General features: G+C 40.5%; 3 protein-coding genes across 3 annotated transcripts; all 3 read right to left on the bottom strand.

Annotated features, from left to right (window-relative positions):
* Positions 1-293: 293 nt before the first annotated feature.
* LOC147254811 (extracellular calcium-sensing receptor-like) lies at positions 294-3,247 on the bottom strand. Its single transcript, XM_086215021.1, has 6 exons — positions 3,135-3,247; positions 2,792-3,062; positions 1,889-2,692; positions 1,530-1,760; positions 1,292-1,415; positions 294-1,207 (listed from the first exon to the last, which is right to left on the bottom strand). The coding sequence occupies exons 1-6, from the start codon at positions 3,245-3,247 to the stop codon at positions 294-296; spliced, it is 2,457 nt and encodes an 818-aa protein (XP_086071147.1).
* Positions 3,248-12,415: 9,168 nt separating this feature from the next.
* LOC147254810 (extracellular calcium-sensing receptor-like) lies at positions 12,416-15,563 on the bottom strand. Its single transcript, XM_086215020.1, has 6 exons — positions 15,418-15,563; positions 14,944-15,232; positions 13,976-14,788; positions 13,668-13,895; positions 13,439-13,544; positions 12,416-13,335 (listed from the first exon to the last, which is right to left on the bottom strand). The coding sequence occupies exons 1-6, from the start codon at positions 15,561-15,563 to the stop codon at positions 12,416-12,418; spliced, it is 2,502 nt and encodes an 833-aa protein (XP_086071146.1).
* A 623-nt stretch (positions 15,564-16,186) lies between these two features.
* Positions 16,187-20,440, bottom strand: LOC147254809 (extracellular calcium-sensing receptor-like). The gene is made up of 6 exons (XM_086215216.1): positions 20,394-20,440; positions 19,937-20,234; positions 19,059-19,853; positions 18,728-18,955; positions 18,514-18,637; positions 16,187-17,342 (listed from the first exon to the last, which is right to left on the bottom strand). The coding sequence occupies exons 1-6, from the start codon at positions 20,423-20,425 to the stop codon at positions 16,435-16,437; spliced, it is 2,385 nt and encodes a 794-aa protein (XP_086071342.1). The 5' UTR covers positions 20,426-20,440; the 3' UTR covers positions 16,187-16,434.
* Between the last annotated feature and the right edge of the window lie 299 nt (positions 20,441-20,739).

Below are 20,739 nucleotides of genomic sequence, written 5' to 3'. Positions count from 1 at the left end.
TATTTACTTTTCCCACCTCATGCAAAGGATTTTGTTTAGTATCATAAATATGGGAGGCGGGGGGGGGGGGGCACTGAGAGATTAATGTTGAATACAGTTTTGTATAAACCAAAGGCCATGCAGAAAATGCTATATTTAAAATCAGTTTAACACAGTTGAAGTCTAAATCATATGGTTGTATACAGTGCAATTTATTGGAATGTCAGAGCAAGTTATAAGCTTGAAAATGACTAACGCTTCTCTACAGTTTATCTCAGACTATGAAGGAAATGCTCTGGGCACTCAGATTAGATTTAAAGAGTTCTTGCTGGTATTTTCCCCATCAGATGCTTTTTTGAGTTTTTCTCTGGCCTGAAAATAATGATATAGCACTTTGGAACAAATATACATACAAGCAAACCAAAACTGGAAGCCAGAATAGCAAATATCTCCACAGCTACGGTGAACTTCCCAGGAGAGCTGACGTACGCTGGGATAAATGTGATCCAGACAGCGCAGAATATTAACATGCTGAAAGTGATCAGCTTGGCTTCGTTAAAACTGTCTGGCAGCTTCCTGGCTAGAAAAGCAAGTATAAAACACAAGAGAGCAAGAAGTCCAATATAACCCAACACACCCCAGAACCCAACAGCTGAACCCAGAGCACACTCTAAGATGATTTTTTCTTTATAATATTTCATATTCATCCTTGGGAATGGAGGGGTGGTCCTTAGCCAAATAATACAGAACAGAACCTGAATGAGAGTGAAACCCACAACGCTGAGTCTCTGCTGCACAGGCCCAAACCATTTCATGACATTACTACCTGGAAGTGTAGCTCTGAAGGCCATTAACACCACTATAGTTTTTCCAAGAACACAAGAGATACAGAGGACAAAGGTGATGCCGAACGCTGTGTGGCGCAGCATGCAGGACCACTCAGAGGGTCGGCCGATGAAGGTCAGGGAACACAGGAAGCACAGTTTTAACGAGATGAGAAGCAGGAAGCTCAGCTCAGAGTTGTTGGCTTTTACAATAGGAGTTTCTTTATGGGTCAAAAATATTAGTGATGTCAGAAGAGATAAAAATACACCCACACAGCTGACAGCAGTCAACAGAGCCCCCATGATCTCCTGGTGAGAGAGGTACTCGGTCGGTTTGGGGAGACACCGGTCCTTCTTCTCATTGGGCCAAAATTCTGGTGGACATATCAAACATTCTGGAGCATCTGTAATAGATGTGAAGTCATAAAATACAAATAAACATTTCTTGTCACTAATGCAATGAAATTAACGTTGAAAACCTCACTCACCTGTCTGATTGCTTATTGTTCCCTCTGGGCACTCGAAGCAGTCAAAGCAGCACACAGGCTTACGTTTGTTTATGGCCTTGCGAGTCCCTGGTGGACATGGTTCTCTGCAGACAGACCTCGGCACCTGATGAGGCAAAACATTACTGGTAAAAAGAAATAATGTGATAAAATGTATGTCACTGACTGCAATCAAAAAATACAATAAGATTGTTATGTAGTTGTGAAGGGTCAAATTTACCTCATTGCTGTTTCCTCCCCAAACTATTTTAGCATCATCTTTTAGTTTGAAATTTTTCCCATCTTGAAAAGATGTGTCATACCGACCGATATTGACAATCTCAACAGAGCCGTCCTCCTTTATCTGCCAGTTCACTAAGTCATACTGAGCAACTGAGTCTCCATTTTCATCAAAGAACACCTTGGCTCCGCTCTGCGTTGTAAAATTTACATAACGAATGTGTTCCAACACCTGCAGAGATAAACATTCACATTTTAGCAAAACCTGCACAATTTAGACACCTTTCAGTACGTCTGTAGTTTTTTCATGAACACAAATTATTGGAACATTATATTCCTGTCATCTGTGGCACAGCTCACCATTGGGGGCTGAACTTGGCTCTTGCTCACACAGGGCTTTCCCGTGGTGGGATTTGAGCCATTTTTACATTGCAACAGCGCGTGGATAGCATACGCCACCAGATAGACAGCTTTATACACATTATTCTCAGCCCTGAAGTATTTCACGTCTGTGTAGTCACTGGAGACTGTCCTCAGATCCTCTGTGCCGGTGCACGTAGTCGTGGTGTTTGAGGGAGAGAAGCTGCAGTCAAAGAACTTCTCCCAAAAAGCTTTAATTATTGAACTCTGTGGCTCGCTGGACGGCTTCAAGCTGAGTAAGAATTCCCCCAGACCTGGAATAGACGCCTGTGGGAGGGCAAAACCCATCGTTCCCTGTAAAATGCTTTTCCTCTGAGCAGAAGCCAGGTCTTGCTGTGTGATCCAAGCCTCGCTGCCAACCCACTGCTTCCCCGTTATATTATACTTCTCCAGTTTTGACAGGATGGATTTGGTGTAAGACAAGGACATGAATAACAGGACTACCCTTGATGAGGATTCTCTTAGTGCCTCGACAATGGCATTCAATTTATCTTCATTAGTCTTTGAGAAGGGTAATTTATATTCAACACATATGTTCTCTTTCATTGCTTCATTTGAGAATTGAGTTGTGGCTTCTTCCGAGTACGAGACTTCAGAATAAATAACACCCACCCAGCGCCAGTCGAAGTATTTCATCAGCAGAACCAGGCTGATGACTTGGAACTGGTCACTTGGCACGGTTCTAAAGAAGGTGGGGTACAGTTTCTTATTGCTCAAACATGCACAGGTGGACATGTAGCTCACCTGTAAAGGAAAAAAAGAAGCATGTTAAATCGTTACATATTTTGCTAATTTGTCATTTGTTACAATTTCATCATGTTTTTTTTTTTTTTTTCTTCTCACATGTGGAATAGATAGCGGACTTAAAATGGTGTTTATATCCTGACTGACTCCAGAGGATGAATGGCCTAAGACAGCTTGAATCTGTCTCGTGCAGCCCTTTGAATCCTCTTGACTTATAGCTTCGACTGCTGCTCTTATTAGGTTTTCACTCCCACAGCCATTAAAGAGCCTGTAGCCCAGAGTCACTCCTGGAAGAAGCTTCGCATCTCTGTTGATCTCCTCCACGGTGAAAATCACCGTACGGGCAAACTTCAACTCCCTGTCATTCCACCTGCAAACAATATACATTTATGACAATAAAAGTATTTAAAAATCAAATAAAGCAGAGAATTAATGTACTTACTTTACACAGTATGTATATGGCAATGCTTGGTAGTCATTATCAACCAGTTTACGTGTACTAGTCATAGAGAAAACTCCTCCGATGATAAGATCCCCCTCCTTAGAGAACTCCATGGACCCCGTCTGGCCAATCACTCTGCATGTTAGGTTTTCTGTCCTCGTCCTTGCCAGCAGCACAAATAAGATAAAAGTGATCCAACCCATCACTCTCCCCCTTCCCTGATGCAATTCTGACCCGCCGGCTGAACTTTATAGTTTCTCTATTTCACCACCAACCAATGTGGGCACATAGCATATTCTCAAAAGAATATATGTTTTTGTTCCACGCCTCACTGCACTTGTGAAGGTTGCACTGATTTACATGATAATACAAATGCATCTTCAGAAAGTTTTGACAATGGAAATGTTTTTAAAGAGGCAAGCTGAAATTGTCAGTTGTATCTCTTAAAACATTTCGGTACCTGTCTCTAAAGGGACGTGTGCGTGTGTGTTTATACACACACACACACACATATATACTGTATATATACACGGAGTGAGACAGATATAGGTATGTAGATATTTAGATATATTATAAAGAGGTTTTATTTATTCTACGTGACTTCTTCAGATTTTTATATTTCTTTCAAGTGTTTAGTATTCCATTGGTGCCTCATGAGAGGAGTTATTACGTTAAATTAAATGTTATCTATATTAATTTGTATCAGTCATTATGAATACATATCATATTCAGTCCTGCATCACAATTTTGAGAAAAACCAAATAAAAAAAGTATTCATCAAATGAGGTTGGAGAAATTAAATGTTAAGAGTGTTAATGTTAAAGAAAAGTCAAGGACTCCTCTACAAAAAAAACAACACTTTTTGCCTGAAGATTCCTGGAATTTTCCTATTTTTTATGTGATTTAAACTTAGAGACATATTAAACACCTTCTGGGCAACACAGCTTTTCGAAGAGAGAGAAAGTGTAGCTATTATACTACATCTATTGCTAGAATACCCTTGAAAGAAAGTAGCTGTTTTCATTCTGCTTAGTTTTGTGCAGTAAAAGGTATGTTCCTTGTCAACTGCTTTGCTAATTGGTTACCGCTATCTAAGCTATTCAAGTAGTTGTTCGAATGTGTTTGCATTTCTTAAATAAATAGGTCGAAATTATCGTGAAAAAAATGAATAGATACGACAATTTCCCCCCAGCGCAACTCTAGCAAAATCAATGATTGGCCTTTTGGGGTTTTATCCAAATAAAGGTCATGTAAGACTGTCATACACATCATACAGTTTGTGAATCTTCCAAAACTACAGTAGTTTCTTTCTTGTAGCTCATTAATGTCATTTAAAAAGTAAAATCTGTCAGTTTAGAAAAGCTCTTTATTTGAAGGTTAGAAATCCACATCTCTATAATTCAAAAGGCCCTGCACACCCTCCAGATATTTGTGTGGTAATGCATCCGCTTTTGATAAATGAGGGGAAAACTATTTGGGGTTGCATATGAGGGGAATATGAATGTTGAAAGTATAATTTCTTTAAAAAAAAACAACTGCTGAGGATCATTCATACAGACACACAAACCCCAGAGGCTCACTTTTCAAATATATGCTGTTTGCAACTGAATCAATCACATGCATATTTCCAAAAGTATTGTGTTTCTATTTTCTATACATGTGTAACATTTCCAAAGCAATTCATGAAAAATGCAAAACAACGACATATCTTAAACTCTCAAAGCTAGTGAGAAAAAAAACAACTGCTCTCTCTCTCTGTTATTCTCACCTGGAATAAAATGTAAAGGGTTCTTCCCTGACCTACCCTCAGTCCCCTCGCCAAACTTTAAAGAAAACTCTTTCAGTTTTGGCAAAATATTAATAATATTCAAGCAAACCAAGACACTTAAAATATAACCTCTTTGGTAGAGGTATTGATTTATTAGATACCAAATACAAATAAATACACAAATTTAAAATGCCAGTCTAATCTAATCACTAACAGTATGCACTTTTTAAGTCTAAAATGCAGTAATGTATCTTTTTAAAAATGAAAATACAAATGGAAAAGAAAAAATACATATATCACCTAATGTTGCCGAGCTCTGTAAAAAAAAACAAAAATAAAAATAACAAACGAGAAAAATAAAGAACTTTTTCAGTCACTCAGTTGTGCCCAGTAGCTGGAGAAGGTGTCACAAAGGGAACATGGTGGACATTTAATCACATTCCTTTTCAACTGTTACTGTTAGTGAGTGTTAATAAAAGTTCATATCTCCTGCGAAATGAATAAATGAATGCTCTAAAGCTACACACTTGAAGAGTGACATCTATGAGACTTTGTGTTTGTGTGTTAATGTGTGTGCGTGCACACTTTCCTGAATATTCCGCTCGAATACGAGACTTTCATAGAGTGAGACGTCTTGTAGTGTTGTGTCAAATGACCCTCTTTATCTTAATGATGAGGACATACTTTGTTGGTACCCTTGTGTTCTGCAGACTGGTTACCAATTGCACATGTAAGAAAATGGTTAAAACATTTAGTTTAATCCAGATTGACTGCAGCAACATGGGAATTGAAATAAACGCACAACAAAAAGTCAAAAGTAGCTCAAAGCGTCCCAGTACAGCCCAGGGCTGCAGCGTTGACCCCACGCTGCCCCCCACAAACACACACCAGTCTTTTTCATTTCGAAAACAGGAACAGAACGTCAACCAAAGAACCAAAACGGTGAGGGGCAGAGCTCTGGATCGCTGTTGTGCGGGACATAGCAACCTCAGGAAGGTTTGAGCTGCCTTGCAAACAATTAACACAAGAACGGTTTTTCCCAGAGCACCAGAGAGGCAGAGGGCTGCAGGAATCCACGACCAGTCCGCTGACGGAGGGATGCCAACTGCTGGTGAAAACCAATGTAGAGTCAAAGTAAAGAACATCACCACAGTCGAGTTAGCGCTATGAGGGAGACAGACTCTGGCTGGTGATATTTTCATCCTGGTAATGTGGATTCCGACTAGCAATACAGTTGCCAGGAAGAACCTTCCGACCCATCTGCTGTTGTCTGCAGGCAGCCAGCTGTCCACTTTCTCTACAGTCGTGCATCGGATACCTTCTAAGAAAGAGAATTCATATATATTATATTTGTTGATCAAACTCGTTTCCTAGTGATATTGTGGTTGATATACCTGTTGGTGTAAGAAATGCTCCTTTCTGTGTCCCGCAGACCTTTGATGGTATGTATAACTGCCAAGACACAAAAAGAAATGCAATGATGCGTGCGTGAATGAGATTGTATTGATTCGTCAACTGTCAGACTTTTCTGCTCCATTTCTTCGAGCGTCAGCATTTAGATCGTAGTGGATAAGAAGATTTGCATAAATATGCATAAATGTGTATCAGTTAACAAGATCAGCCACAAGAAATGCTAATTTCATCAGAATCTGCAGAATATGATCCTTTTTAAATATACTGGTATTAGTCTGGTTCCGCTCAAGTCTTCTCACCATGTGAGGAAGGAAACAACCACGAATATATAGCTTACTGATGTTTAAAAAAGTTGTGGAAATGAAGAAAAATCGTACTTGTTTACAAAGTTCACAATGCTTCCATGTGTTTTTCAGTGTGTACACAGTATGAATATCATATAAATGTGTTTTTGTACTGATCAGCTAGTGGCAAAATCAATACAAAAAAATCAGCATTTTTAATCAGTTATTGACAAAAAATCCAATAATGCGCACTTACATGATACGTATTATTCAACATACACACACATGCACTGCAGATAACATGAAAAACATGAACACTCAAAGCGGTACGTTCACACAAACCTGCCGACAGCAGATCCTGACGTCAGATCCATCTGAGGACGCCAGGCTTTGTCTGTTCTCATGAGGAAGGATATCGGATAACGTGACATGAAGCTTTCGATGCTGAAGGGTTTGATGGATTCTGAGCTCAAGGATAGAGTCCACGACGCTCCAGTGGCCTGCTGGAACAACAGCTATGATGTGGGAGCAGTGAGCCACAGAGTTCAGGGGAAAAGGACACATATTTCCGCAGTTGAGATGTTTGCAGCCATTATCAGCATTTACCTACATGAAGTAAAACACAGACATGTGATCATCACATTGTGGTAAACCGTAATGGGCGAAAACACAACTACGAAGGCCGCTCACCTTTATTATGAGGCACCTGGCCTCAGAGAGGAAATATAGCTGCAATTGCGGAATTTGACACTTCTGCTTCCCTGCGGTCACAATGTCTTGGTCTTTTTGCATCAGGATCACACCTCCATGACCGAGTGTGCAATTTAGAGTCACATCAGGAAAGCAAACACACTCCTTTTTCATAGCTTCCTGAATGGAAATCGAGTTCAAGATAAAGCTCACTTCAGAAGATCTAAACCGTGAGAGAAATAAACACACACACACACACACACACACACATCAATGTCACGATCACAACACAGAACAAGTTATCACACAAAAACAAAGGTTAAGGTGTCATCGTTAGATTAAAGATGTGCCTGGGAAGTGAACTAAAAAAGCGACAAGTGGAAAACACATGATAAACCAACTGTGAGGAAAATAGTGAGCATCTAATGACAGTGAAAATTCCAAGTGTAAGTGACTCATTAGCTCCTCTGGAGAACACCTAATTGTCTTTTCAGGTGTTTAGGCCCCCGTAATTCCCACCATTCTCTGCTGAGAAAATCATAAATCACAAGATTATGAATGATGACTCTGGGAAATCACTGTGGGACATGCAATGAGTCCTTGAATGTACAAAACATAAATAAAAGCAAGTTAATAACCAAGAAACAAGCAGGAGAATTTGACACAACTTTATGATTCAATAACAATATACTCACCTCTCACATGTCGGGGTCAGACTTGTTTTAGCAGGAGCTCTCTTACATGACACATTAGAGCTCAAGCCATTTGTCTCCTCGAGGTGCCCATACTCAGTACAGCGGCCCAGGCTTAGCCACGTGCCAGACGTCAATACCCAAGTGAACAGCATTAACAAGACTAACGCGATTCTTGTCATCTCACAGCTTCGCCTTTGGCACAGTCAGCATTCTTGGAAGGTTGAGTTTTATAGCTTCCTGTCAGCAACCCAGAAGTAGGAGGCAACTTCGTAGGTGAGCTATTCTCTAAGGTAAGTGCTTTTTGTGTGTGTGTGTGTGTATGTCTGTGTGTTATTTTACATAATTTTTTTTCCGTACATTAGTTCATGAACACTGAATGTAACACAAACACACTTCAGCCTAACATTTTGTAGAAAATGTTAATAATATTTTTTAAGATTTTTTTCTTTGTGAGCGCTATGTAAAGTTTTAGAACATAATTAATCACATTATTGGGTCGTACATGTAAATGAACAATGTTTAACACTCAATATTGCTTTTACGAACCATCTCCTCACTCATTTCCCATCAAAAGTCTATAAATTGTTTATTACAAACAATGAACAGTGAAAAGCTGCACCAGTGGTGTGAAACAGTCTTGAGAGAAAAGGAAAAAATGGCTTCTCCAAGCTGCTCCATGTTCACGTTGCCCACCCACCCTTCTATCACGCCGACGGCCATCCTCTTTGAGTCTCAAATCTCTGTTTTCTGTATTGTGGGTGTTTTGTGAGTGAATTGCAAGTTTTCTAGTGACAGAGCCGCAGGAAGAAACCCTGGACCCCGTCGCCACCATCAGAAAGTGTTCATTTTGTTGTTTTTATTAACCACAGGTCAAACTGCACCGAAGTTATGGAACTGTTAGCAGAGAGGCTAATATCACGCGCACATCCACCCACATGTTACACCTTGAACTCTGTGTCATGTGATCTACTCTGTTAGACTTTTTGTCCATCTGCTTTCCTCATTGTCCCTGTGGAGTTCGGTCACAGACTGGACAATTATTTTCAACTTCCTAACTCCATTTTGAACAATTGCAGGATAACAAATTTGAAGTTGCAACCTGCAGCTTCATTACTGGAAGTCGTTACATCGGAGAAGCTGATGGTGGATGCTACCATTTAATCTGCTTGTATGGAGCACAGTCACATTCCAGCCAGGGTATCTAGAGGAGGTGGGGTTTGAACTAGATGACCACACTCCCTCCTGAGCTGTCCACCTGCAGTAAACTCCAGCTTGGGTGACAGTATTCCTTTGCAGTATTGCTAAATTGGCATCATATGAAAGGGTATCTGTCAGCTACACATACAGGACTTTGTATGACAGTGACATCACTTACAGATTATTAGCAGCTTCGGATCAAAGCAGAAAAGTTAAAAATGTTGCTTTTGTGGATGTCGCTACACGACTTGGTCAACCTGAAAGCAGCAACTCTACCACTCACTCAGAAATGTAGTTAAAAGCATAAATTCCTTTGAACACATGAAAAAGTACTACACTATATTTATCACCAGGAATGAAATGCTAAGAAATGATTTTAGATGTATCAATATGTGCCTCACTTTCAGTAACACCTAACATTGAAATTGATCACACTACATAGTTTGTTATATCTCATTATGAGCCCTTACTACTGTTGATTGTTGAGTGTGTGTACAGGCACCTATAAACACATCAGTTTACCTCTAATTTATAGCTAATCGTGAGTATTTGACATTGAATGCTAAATCGATTGAATTATAATGCAGAGGCCACATCTGTAATTTTTCAAAAGTGTTGATAGAATGCATTATAATAGATTTAATGTGTTTATGAGTGTAGTCATAATGCGCTATGAATGAATTACAATTCACTATGATTGCGATTATACTCGACTATTATTCGCTTTCTTATTAATCTAATTGACTATAATTTTTCTGGCCTGCTTGTGGCGTTCATTGATAATAATATGTTAAAGAAGGTAATTACAGGAAGACATAATTGCAAATGTATCCACACCCACAATCAACTTTCCCCGAGAGCTGATCTAAACTGAGCTAGATGTATTCAGAACCCGCTCGATGAAGAGAATGAGGGCCAGATGAAATGTGGAAATGAAAACACTGATGTGAATGAAAGCCAGAGCACAAATATTTCAGTAACTTATTAGAAGGGTGGCTGCAAATCTTGTTGATGCTTGTTTTGATCACAAAGGTGCAGGTGAAAAGTACAACCAGGGCTCCATTTGAGGGAGAGTTAGGAGACGTGGCTCAAGAGGAAAAAGGGGCCCGAGAAACTTTAGGGCTTAGGTTTTTTTACTGTGAAAGTCATAGAACAGGAAGCTGAACTCAGCAAAGCTCATGTAAAGCTCATGTAAGCTCAGAGTTGCATCAAACACAGCAGCAATTATCAAAACCGAGTACGAGTTTGTGCATTACAAGTGCATCTATATTTTCAAGTAATGTTCTCTGATAGCCTTGTGAAAATGATGCTCTGCAAGCAGATTTCTTTAATTCTGTATAAAATTCAATTATATGACAAAAAACCCCATTATGGCTCTTTTCCTCCCCTGTTGATATGTCCTAGCAATCAGCACAGCATCATTAACTTTAATCGTACTTTGAAATCACGAATGACAGAATCAAGAGTGCAGTTGGTAATTTGGCTTATTTATCATTTATGATCGAATATAATCAAAATAATCAAAGTATTTTATGCTGTGGGCTGAGCATTCACCTACAAAATCAAATAATTCAGCAGTTGGAGCTATTTTTTGGGGGGTAATTAACATTTTGAGATTTAAAAAGATGAGATTTATAGATGATTAAATCATGATGTTGTAAATTTGCAGGTGTAGTATCAGAGAGAGAAACCAAACAAAGCTAGATTAGCATGTGTATCGCCATCTTCTGTTGAAGACGAATTCTTAGTATTTTACAAACATGATCTGACACCATTATACTTTCTTCTTTACATTATGACCATCTTGCATTTAATTTGAAATCCAAACAGGAAACAATGGTCCAAAAAAAAGGAAGCCTCAAGGTCAGCACAAAGGAAGGAAGCCACAGAGATCAAAACTAGCTCTTAATTGGTTTGAAATATTACAGTTACGTGTTGTGACAAAAGCACTAATCAACATGCGCTCTGATTTTCGCCCCGAGGCAATATGCCACCTGGTGTCCGTGTTGTTGTGCAAGCGAATGAAACGATCTGTTGCAATGTTTAATCTCTTGCCTCTGAGTTTTGGGGCCGTGCAGATCTCCCACTGGTGTCACACCGCTGGGTAATAAAGTCATGTTTACAGCAGATGGGGTCTTCGAATGTTTTTTTCTTCCGTCTTGTTTTGGATACGTGTTATATTTAATCAGTTGTATTGCATCATTGTATTTTTGAGCCAAAGAGAATTAGTGTGATTGCAACTGAATGATTATTTCTAAGCGGAAGGGGAATTCTGGGTCTGAAAAGGTATCAGGGCCTTATAGTGTTGCCATATTGTTTCGGTTCTTCATATTTCATCTCAACAAGTGATCAGTTTTTACATTTTCAGAATCATGTTGCACATATTCCATTAAACAAGCGCTAAGTCCAATGCATTGAATTGACAAGCAGATGAAAATGTGCAACTGATCTCCAAAAACCTCCATTCTATTGCATGTATGTTGGAGTGGAACCTCAACTGAAACTAAAAACTACATAAAGTGGCAAAATTGGTCAATTTTTGCACGTCAAAATTTTGCCTTCTGATTTCCAATGTTCCACTTCAGCTGAAAAAAGAGACCCATAATCTGAGTACCTCAGACAACTAAAGCCTCATATATTTGAATTCTAAGTATGGGGACGGTTGTCTGTCATTATTATGAGAGTATTCTCTTCACAGTTTATGGAGACTGCTCATCAGCGGTCATATACAGTAATGATGTGAGGATTAACAGAGCATAACCAGTTATCTGATTTTTATGGAGTTACACTTTGAAATTATACACGCGTACTGTCATAAAGGTGAGAAAACAGTCAGCAAAGACCCTGCACATTCCATTATGAAGGCCTTTTTTTGCACTCCCGCATCTCCAATGCATGCCAGATATTACATTTTAAAAATAAGCTTGTTTGTTTTTATTGTGTTGAAACATTTAATTGCAAATCATTTAGAACAGATATTGTGGCTTCAACCACTTATGAAGAAATTATTACAGAATGAGATGTGTTTAAGAGCACCGTCTTCCTGACATGGTGAGAATGGAAACATGTCATGTTTCTGTTGGATTTCTTACTTTTGACAAAATGTAAAACAATAGAATCAGATCATTGCGAATAAAGATTTATTCTCTGAAAGTGGGATGTGAGATAACATATGGGTTACGATAGGAACACTGCTGCAACATTGTACAACAAAAGAAATATTTTGGACAGTGTTCAATATTGTACATCATTATTGGATGATTTTCCCATTATGTTTTTCTTAGTGTTCAGCTCAGGCCGAAACAAAATGATAAAACACTTGGGCAGAAAAATGCAACAAAGGAGTCCATAACTTGACGCCAGAATAGCAAATATCTCCACGGCAACGGTGAACTTCCCAGGAGAGCTGACGTACGCTGGAATAAATGTGATCCAGACAGCGCAGAATATCAACATGCTGAAAGTGATGAATTTAGCTTCATTGAAGTTATCAGGTAACTTTCTGGCCAAAAAAGCAAGTATAAAGCACAATATAGCCAGGAGTCCAATGTATCCCAGCACAGCCCAGAAACCTACAAGTGATCCCAGGGCGCATTCAAGAATGATTCTCTCCTTATAGTGGTTCATGTTTTTGAGGGGGAAGGGTGGACTGATTGTCAGCCAAAGTATGCAGATTACGACCTGAATTAGAGTGAAAGCTAAGACGCTGAGTCTCTGCTGCACAGGCCCGAACCACTTCATGACATTACTACCTGGAAGTGTAGCTCTAAAGGCCATTAACACCACGATAGTTTTCCCCAGAACACAAGAGATACAGAGGACAAAGGTGATGCCGAACGCTGTGTGACGCAGCATGCAGGACCACTCAGAGGGTCGGCCTATGAAGGTCAGGGAACACAGGAAACACAGAGTCAAGGAGAAGAGCAGCAGGAAGCTCAGCTCAGAGTTGTTTGCACGCACTAGAGGGGTTTCTTTATGGCAGTAAAAGACTAATGTTATAATCAAAGTCAGAAAAACTCCCAGCAAAGAAAATAAAGCTAAAATAGTTCCAAAAATTTCATTGTATGACAGGAATTCTACAATTTTATGGATGCAGGCATCTCTCTGCTTGTTGGACCAGTATTCAGGTGGGCACTTCATGCACTGTATTGAATCTGCATAATGATAAACAATGAAGAGTTTAAAATCCATGTTCATACTCAGTATATTTATGACGTGTCATTCAAGTTTATTTACCTGTTACATTACTGATTTCACCTGCAGGGCATCTGATGCAGTCATAACAACAGACTGGCCTTCCTTTCTGGAGAACCTTGTGAGTTCCTGGGAGACAACTTTCACTGCAGATAGACACAGGCACCCTCTACACACACACAAACACCCCCCCCCCCCTCCCCACACACACACACACACACAAATACACACGCCAGAAGAAAGTGAGCTCAGTCTTAGTAAATGAATAGAATCAGTGAAGATTAAACTTTACCTCAAAGTGCCCATGACCCCAGACCAGTGGAATGTTATTCATGATAAACTGATGACTTTTGGGAAAAGAAGCATCATAAAGGCCGACCGTGACTCCTTCCATTGTTCCTTTGTTCGTCACTTGTAAGTTGACTAGTTCATATCTTGCTGGTGAGTCACCATTACTGTCAAAATAAATTCTTTCCCCTGCAGGAGTGGTGAAGTTCACAGCGCTGAGATATTGCAGGACCTGTTGAGAAGATTCAAAAGGTCGTGAGAAGCAGATCGGCGCAGTTCTCAGTTCATCACAGACAACTGCTAGCTCCTCACCTGCCATGGCTGAATGTGTTTGCTATCAGCGCAGCTGCCATTAGGAAAGGGCCCTTTACCTTCTTCACATCTGAGCAGGTTATCAAGAGCATGGGCCACCGCATACACTGACTTATAGACATTATTAGTAAACCTCAGCTCCGACACATCAGTGAATTGTGAGTCAACATTCTCTAAGCTCTCCAAGCCGCTGCATGGTTTTCGTTGTGCGTTTGCAGTTTCATTCAGAGAGCAGTCGAACACGTCTTCCCAGAAATCTTTGACAAACTGGCTGTCAGGGAACTGTGATGGGTAGAGCTTCCCCAGATGCTCCCCGAACCCCGGGATCTCAGCTCTGCTCACGGTGAAACCTAACGAGCCGACGAGGACGCTGTGTCCCTCGCTGTCAGTGAGAGAATGATCAGTGATCCAGGCGTCGCTGCCAACCCATTGCACATCTGTTAGGTTCTGATTGAACAACTCTTTTGCCAGCAGTTTAATTTCTCTGTGGGACATAAAGGCTATCATCACTTTAGAAGTGGCCTTTTTAATGGTTTCTATTATCCTCTGCAGATGATCAGGTGGACCTGACGAGGAAAATGCTTCAGAAAACTCAATGCACACCCCATATTCTTTTGCAGCTTGCATAAATGCAGTTATACCATTGAGGCCATATTCATTTTCCACAGCTATAGCTCCAACCCAAGTCCAACCAAAGTGCTTGACCAGCTTTGCCAAGGCTCTACTCTGGTAGTAGTCACTGGGTATCGTTCTGAAAAAGGTTGGGTATTCTTTTCTGTTGCTCAGGCAGGCACAGGTGGCAAAATGGCTGACCTGTATTGAAGAAAGAGAGTTTTTCATATGTACTCTCTTACGTATTCTCCTATATTCTCTTTACATTCATGCAGTTTTTGCAGGACATAGCAAAGACAACAATGCAATATTAGAAAAAAATTCAAATGAGCGGACATTTTCTTGCATTGACTCACCACTGGTATTTGGAAACTTCCAACAACTGGCGCAAAAGCAATAGTTGGTCTTGATCCTGAATGTCCCAGGATGGCTTGCACCGTTTCACTTTTAGTGCAGTTTTCATCGCTGATTTCTGTCTTGAGTCCACTCACCAGGGCCAGTGCAGCTCTCAGTATGTCCATAGTTCCGCAGACATTATAGAGCTTGTAGCCGAGTTTAACTGTTGATAGCATTTCAGGGTTTTCGTTGATCTCATTTATAGCAAATATCACTGCTTGGGCAAATTTGAATTCTCTAAAATTGAAACTGGGGTGGTGAAAGATACAAAATATAAATCACCTATCTTGCTAGTGTGTCAAACGATTAATTATAAGCACTGGATGGACATGCATACATCATACAAAATACAGCCAAACATTTGAAGCTAAACATACTTTTTACACTTTCGCACTTCTGGAATTGTTTGAAACATATTCACTGTATAATCTTGCCCTGTACGGAATGAAAAAATGCCTCCAATAACCAGGTCACCATCCTGGGCCAGTTCAGGTGTCGGAACAAAACTACGCAGTCGGCACACATCGGTGTCTCCCTTCTCCATGAGCAGAGCAAAGAGAAGCAGGCTCAACACTGACATGTCGCAGCTCTGCCCTTCCCTGCAGGCCAGTCCAACCAGCTGCAAGAACACGGCGGGGCTTTATACACCATCAACAACAACTAGGAAGTTGTTGCTGGCCTCAGGAGACCAAAGGAAACCAAACAAAGATGTTTTTGTCAGTGGGAATCTTGATTTTACTCTATGCGTTTTCAATGCCAAACGAGAAAGGAAAAGTTGTGCTACATTAGCTATGAGCTTTCCTTTATTAAACAAAACAAAGTATTCTTGCCAGTATCGCTTGTAATTTAATTAGTTGCGGGTTTTACACAATATTTGTATACAGGTCAAAACTTTAATTCAAATTGAGCAGCATGACTACATAAGTTGAGTCCTCATTTCTAAATGTCGAGAGATTGTAAACACAAAAATCACCAAAATCGGGACCCTTCTTGAGCCACATTAATTATGTATAGGCTTAAATTTGATCAACAGGCGTTAAAAGTTTGGGAAAGGCTAACCTGCACTGCATCTGACAACAGTAGACGGTCTGCTGAAGCTGGTGCTTCTGCTTATGCTTTTAAAATGTGAATTACAAGACATAGTTTTGGTCAACATTAGCCAATATGCTGAAAAGCTTGTGAACTTGCAACGAGTTTGGAAAGATTTGATGGATATTAAAAATAATTTAAAACGAGACACTTGACAGCTTCACCTCAACGTATACTTAAAAAAAAAAAAAAACAAGCTCTGTCTTTATTCTTCATCCAAAAGATGGAAAAGAAGGAAATGCAGGCATCTTGATTCTAATTCACTTTCAAATTTTTATTGAGTGACAAAAAAACAAGAAGCGATTGATTTCCAAAGTAAAAACGATGTCAGCAGTGTTAAAATGTCTTTGCTCAATGATCAATTATTTTGGAGCACCTTTACCCATCATATTCTTTTTTGTATTTTTCTCTGGTTTCATTAGTATTATGTAACATTTTGGAATAAATATGCAAACGAGCAAACCAAAACTGGAAGCCAGAATAGCAAATATCTCCACAGCAACACTGAACCTCCCTGGAGAGCTGACATACGCTGGGATAAAGGTGATCCAGACTGCAGAGAATATCAGCATACTAAAAGTGATCAATTTAGCTTCATTAAAATTATCTGGCAGTTTCCGAGCAAGAAAAGCAAGAATGAAACAGAACAGAGCGAGAAGTCCAATATAGCCAAGCACGGCCCAAAACCCTACAGCTGAACCAAGAGCACACTCGAAGATAATTTTGTCTTTAAATTCCTTAAAATTCTTAAATGGAAAGGGAGGAGAAATTGTTAACCACAGGATGCATATGAGAACTTGTACAAGAGTGAAAGCCAAGACGCTGAGTCTCTGCTGTACAGGTCCAAACCATTTCATGGCAGTACTGCCAGGGAGTGTAGACCTGAACGCCATTAACACCACGATAGTTTTCCCCAGAACACAAGAGATGCAGAGGACAAAGGTGATTCCGAAAGCTGTGTGACGCAGCATGCAGGACCACTCAGAGGGTCGGCCTATGAAGGTCAGGGAGCACAGGAAACACAGAGTCAAGGAGAAGAGCAGCAGGAAGCTCAGCTCAGAGTTGTTGGCCTTGACAATTGGAGTTTTCCTGTATCTGAAGAAAACAAAGGCTACAACAGCAGTCATGTATGTTCCAAATAAGGAAGCTGCAGTGAGCAAAGCTCCCATTATCTCCTGATATGATAGAAACTCTGCCTCCTTCTTCACACAGGCATCTCTTCCCTCACTTGACCAGAGTTCAGGCTGGCAACGCACACAAGAGACAGAATCTGCAGATTCAGATCGAAGCTGTTGTTAGATTCACACAGAACATTTGTCATTCATCTCATTCAGTGTTCCAGCATCAACACAGACCTCACATGATTACAGGGCAAAAGGTGACTACTCGTTATTATGAGTAACAAAGGGGGCTCTGTATAATTTTAATTTATGAAAATATGTTATTACCTGGGCTGCACAGTGGTGCAGTGGTTATCACAGCAATACAGGTTCTGGGTTGGAGTCCCGGCTCGGGCGCGGGATCTTTCTGTGAGGAGTTTGCATGTTCTCCCTGTACCTGTGTGGGTTCTCTCTGGTACTCCAGCTTCCTCCCACCGTCCAAAGACATGCAATTTGGGGACGAGGCTGATTGACACTCTAAATTGACTGTAGGTGTGACTGTGAGTGTCGCCTGTCCCAGTGGCCTTCAGGTGAGAGGCAGGGTTCACCCTGGACAGGTCGCCAGTCCATCACAGGACCAACACATAGAGGCAGACAACCATTCACACTCACAGTCACACCTACGGTCAATTTAGAGTATCAATCAGCCTCGTCCCCTCTTGATGTCTTTGGACTGTGAGAACCAGAGAGAACCCACACAGGAACAGGAGAACATGCAGACTCCATACAGAAAGATCCCGTGCCCGAGCCAGAACTCGAACCCGCAACCTTCGTGCTGTGAGGCGACAGTGCTGACCACTGCACCACCGTGCCGCCCCTTCTTACAACCAAACATGAAAATTATATACATTTAATGATTTTGCTTTATTGAATCTAAACATATCATATTAAATAATACATTAATACAAATCTAATATTAATCTTTTCCTTTTATTGGCCTACATCTTTGAAAAAATATTATTCATTCTCCTTTTTTGTAAGATTGGAAAAAGCCACTGACATTTAAAATGACACAAATGAAGTATGAAAGATTTGTTACCTTTGCCTGAAATCATTGAGGCCAGTGATTTAAAATTATTTTTCTTCCCCCAAAAAGCTTCGATCATACACTCACCAGAATGTTATAAAATACAATCTCGTCAATTCCACAACAATCACCCATTGTTTTTTAATACGAAATTTATAGACGAGTGTTATTTGTCATGCATTACATGTATTTCACACATTTAAGGTTTTATGATAGATTTGTAATAACATGTAAATTAGGTTTTACTAGAGTACCTGACATGTTGCTAAATTCTCCTTCTGCACATCTCACACAGTCATAGCAGCAGTCAGGCTTTCCTTTCTGCAGAACTTTGCGTGTTCCTGGGGGACACTTTTCACTGCAAACTGACAAAGGCACCTGAAAGAACAGAAAGCAGTGTCTTATCAAGACACATCTATCACTGTCACTATAATGAGTGGAAAAAGTATTGAATAGCATTATTATCACCTGGATGGAGTTCTGTGCCCAAATTAAAGTCTTATTTTCCAGATTCAGCTGTTTGTCTGCAGGTAAAGATGTATCATAAAGACCAACGGTGACAAACTCCACAACACCCTCGCCTGTCGGCTGCCAGTTTATGATCTCATACTTTGCTGCTGGGTCACCGTTCTCATTGAAGTAAACCTCATCTCCTTCCTTAGTATTGAACCGAATCTTTCTTATGTTCTGTAAAATCTTAGGAGATATGCTTTCATGTAGTCTGTTGTCTGACAAACTTCATAAAGAGCAGCAGTGATTTATTTCTTAGGTGATAATATTCAGTCGCGTGTGTACTCACTGTGAATGGTTCTAGCCGCACAGAGGAATTACATGTTTTATCACAGCCAAGACTACTGTGAAGTGCATGGGCCGCAGCATACACAGCTTTATAGACGTTGTTAAAGATAGGCATGAGTGACATATCAGTGAAGGTGTTTTTCACACCGCTCAGATCCTCATATCCAGTGCATTTCCTCTGTCTCCCTGCTGATGACACTGTTGGCTGGAACTCACAGTTAAATAATGTCTCCCAAAACTCTGTGAATATTTCATTACCTGATGAATTGAGAGGCTTCACATCCAGTATGAACTCTTTCATCCCACTGACTTGAGCTTTAGGGATGGACAGGCCAATTGCACCATCCAGGATGTGATGTTTATCCAAAGCTGCAGATTGTGAATCAAAGATCCAGCTCTCTGAGCCAACCCACTGGTACCCAGTCAGGTTATGACGAGAAAATTCATGTATCAAGACATCCAAGTCAAAGTGCGACAGAAAAGCAACGATCACTTTTGAAGTGGATGTCTTGATTATATCAATTATCTTTTTTATTTTGTCTGGTGGATCCGTCCTAAAGAAGGATAGAGAATATTCTAGACAGATGCCCAGCTTCTGGGCTGTTTCTGTGAAAGTGGCCATACCACTATTGCCATAATCATCGTTGGTTCTTAGTGCTCCCACCCAAGTCCAACCAAAGTGCTTGACCAGCTGGGCAAGAGCTCTGCTCTGGTAGTAATCACTGGGTATTGTTCTGAGGAAAGATGGATATTTGACTTTATCACTGAGACAAGCACAGGTGGCAAAGTGACTGATCTGGAGGGAAGACAAAAGGATAGCATTGAGATGTGAAACACAAAGATGCATCACAAATGACAAATGTGTTTTCCAACACTCACCAGTGGGATATAAAAGGGTCCAATTACAGTGGCTATAGCCATGCAAGGAGAAGAAGATGTCTCTCCCATGATGGCCTGCACTTGAGCTGGTCTGTTACATGACTCCTCCAGAGGTGCAGGTTCATCCCCGTTACCATTAGCTAAGGCCAGTGCAACTCTCACCCCTCTGGCAATGGAGCCACAAGCATCATAGATCTTGTAGCCAAGAGAGATGCCAGGCAGTATGTCTGTGCTGTTATTAATCTCATCTATGGCAAAGAGCAGAGCCTGGGCATACTGGAACCCTCTGAAATTCAAACTGGACATCAATGCCAGAAAATGTCATCATAAACAACAGGAGCGATAATGTATGACAGCATTTAATGGTAATAACAGACAGCAAGGTGTGTTCTGGAATACACCGATTTTCCCACTTCCTTTTCAACATTTGAAATTATATAGCAAAGGTATGATTTACCTGGTGCACTGCAGTGGCAGTGGTTTTTGCATGAAGGTATCTTGTCGTTCTTTCCAGCTGCTGTGGAAAGAAAAGATTCCACCCAACATAATGTCTCCATCCTTGGAGAGCTGGGGGTTCTCAGCATCTCCTCTCTGCCTGCACTCTCTCTCCTCGACCTGAGGGAAAGATGCTACCAACAACAGATGTAAAAATGCTAAACCCTGCTCTGCCCACCTCTGTGTGGACATCATGCTGTCTGAGAAAGCAGTAATCAATTAATGCACATCAGAAGCTATCACTGGTATTTATACATTTTTGAGCAGTGTAAAAATAACATCATACCAATGATCTTTCATCTGTATGG

Source organism: Aulostomus chinensis, chromosome 10 (genome assembly GCF_037954235.1).
Source record: "Aulostomus chinensis isolate RoL2024-O1b breed Wild chromosome 10, RoL_Achi_v1.0, whole genome shotgun sequence".
Classification (NCBI taxonomy): domain Eukaryota; kingdom Metazoa; phylum Chordata; class Actinopteri; order Syngnathiformes; family Aulostomidae; genus Aulostomus; species Aulostomus chinensis.
The sequence above is the reverse complement of the archived record's forward strand: the minus strand, read 5'-3'. Positions and strand labels throughout refer to the sequence as shown.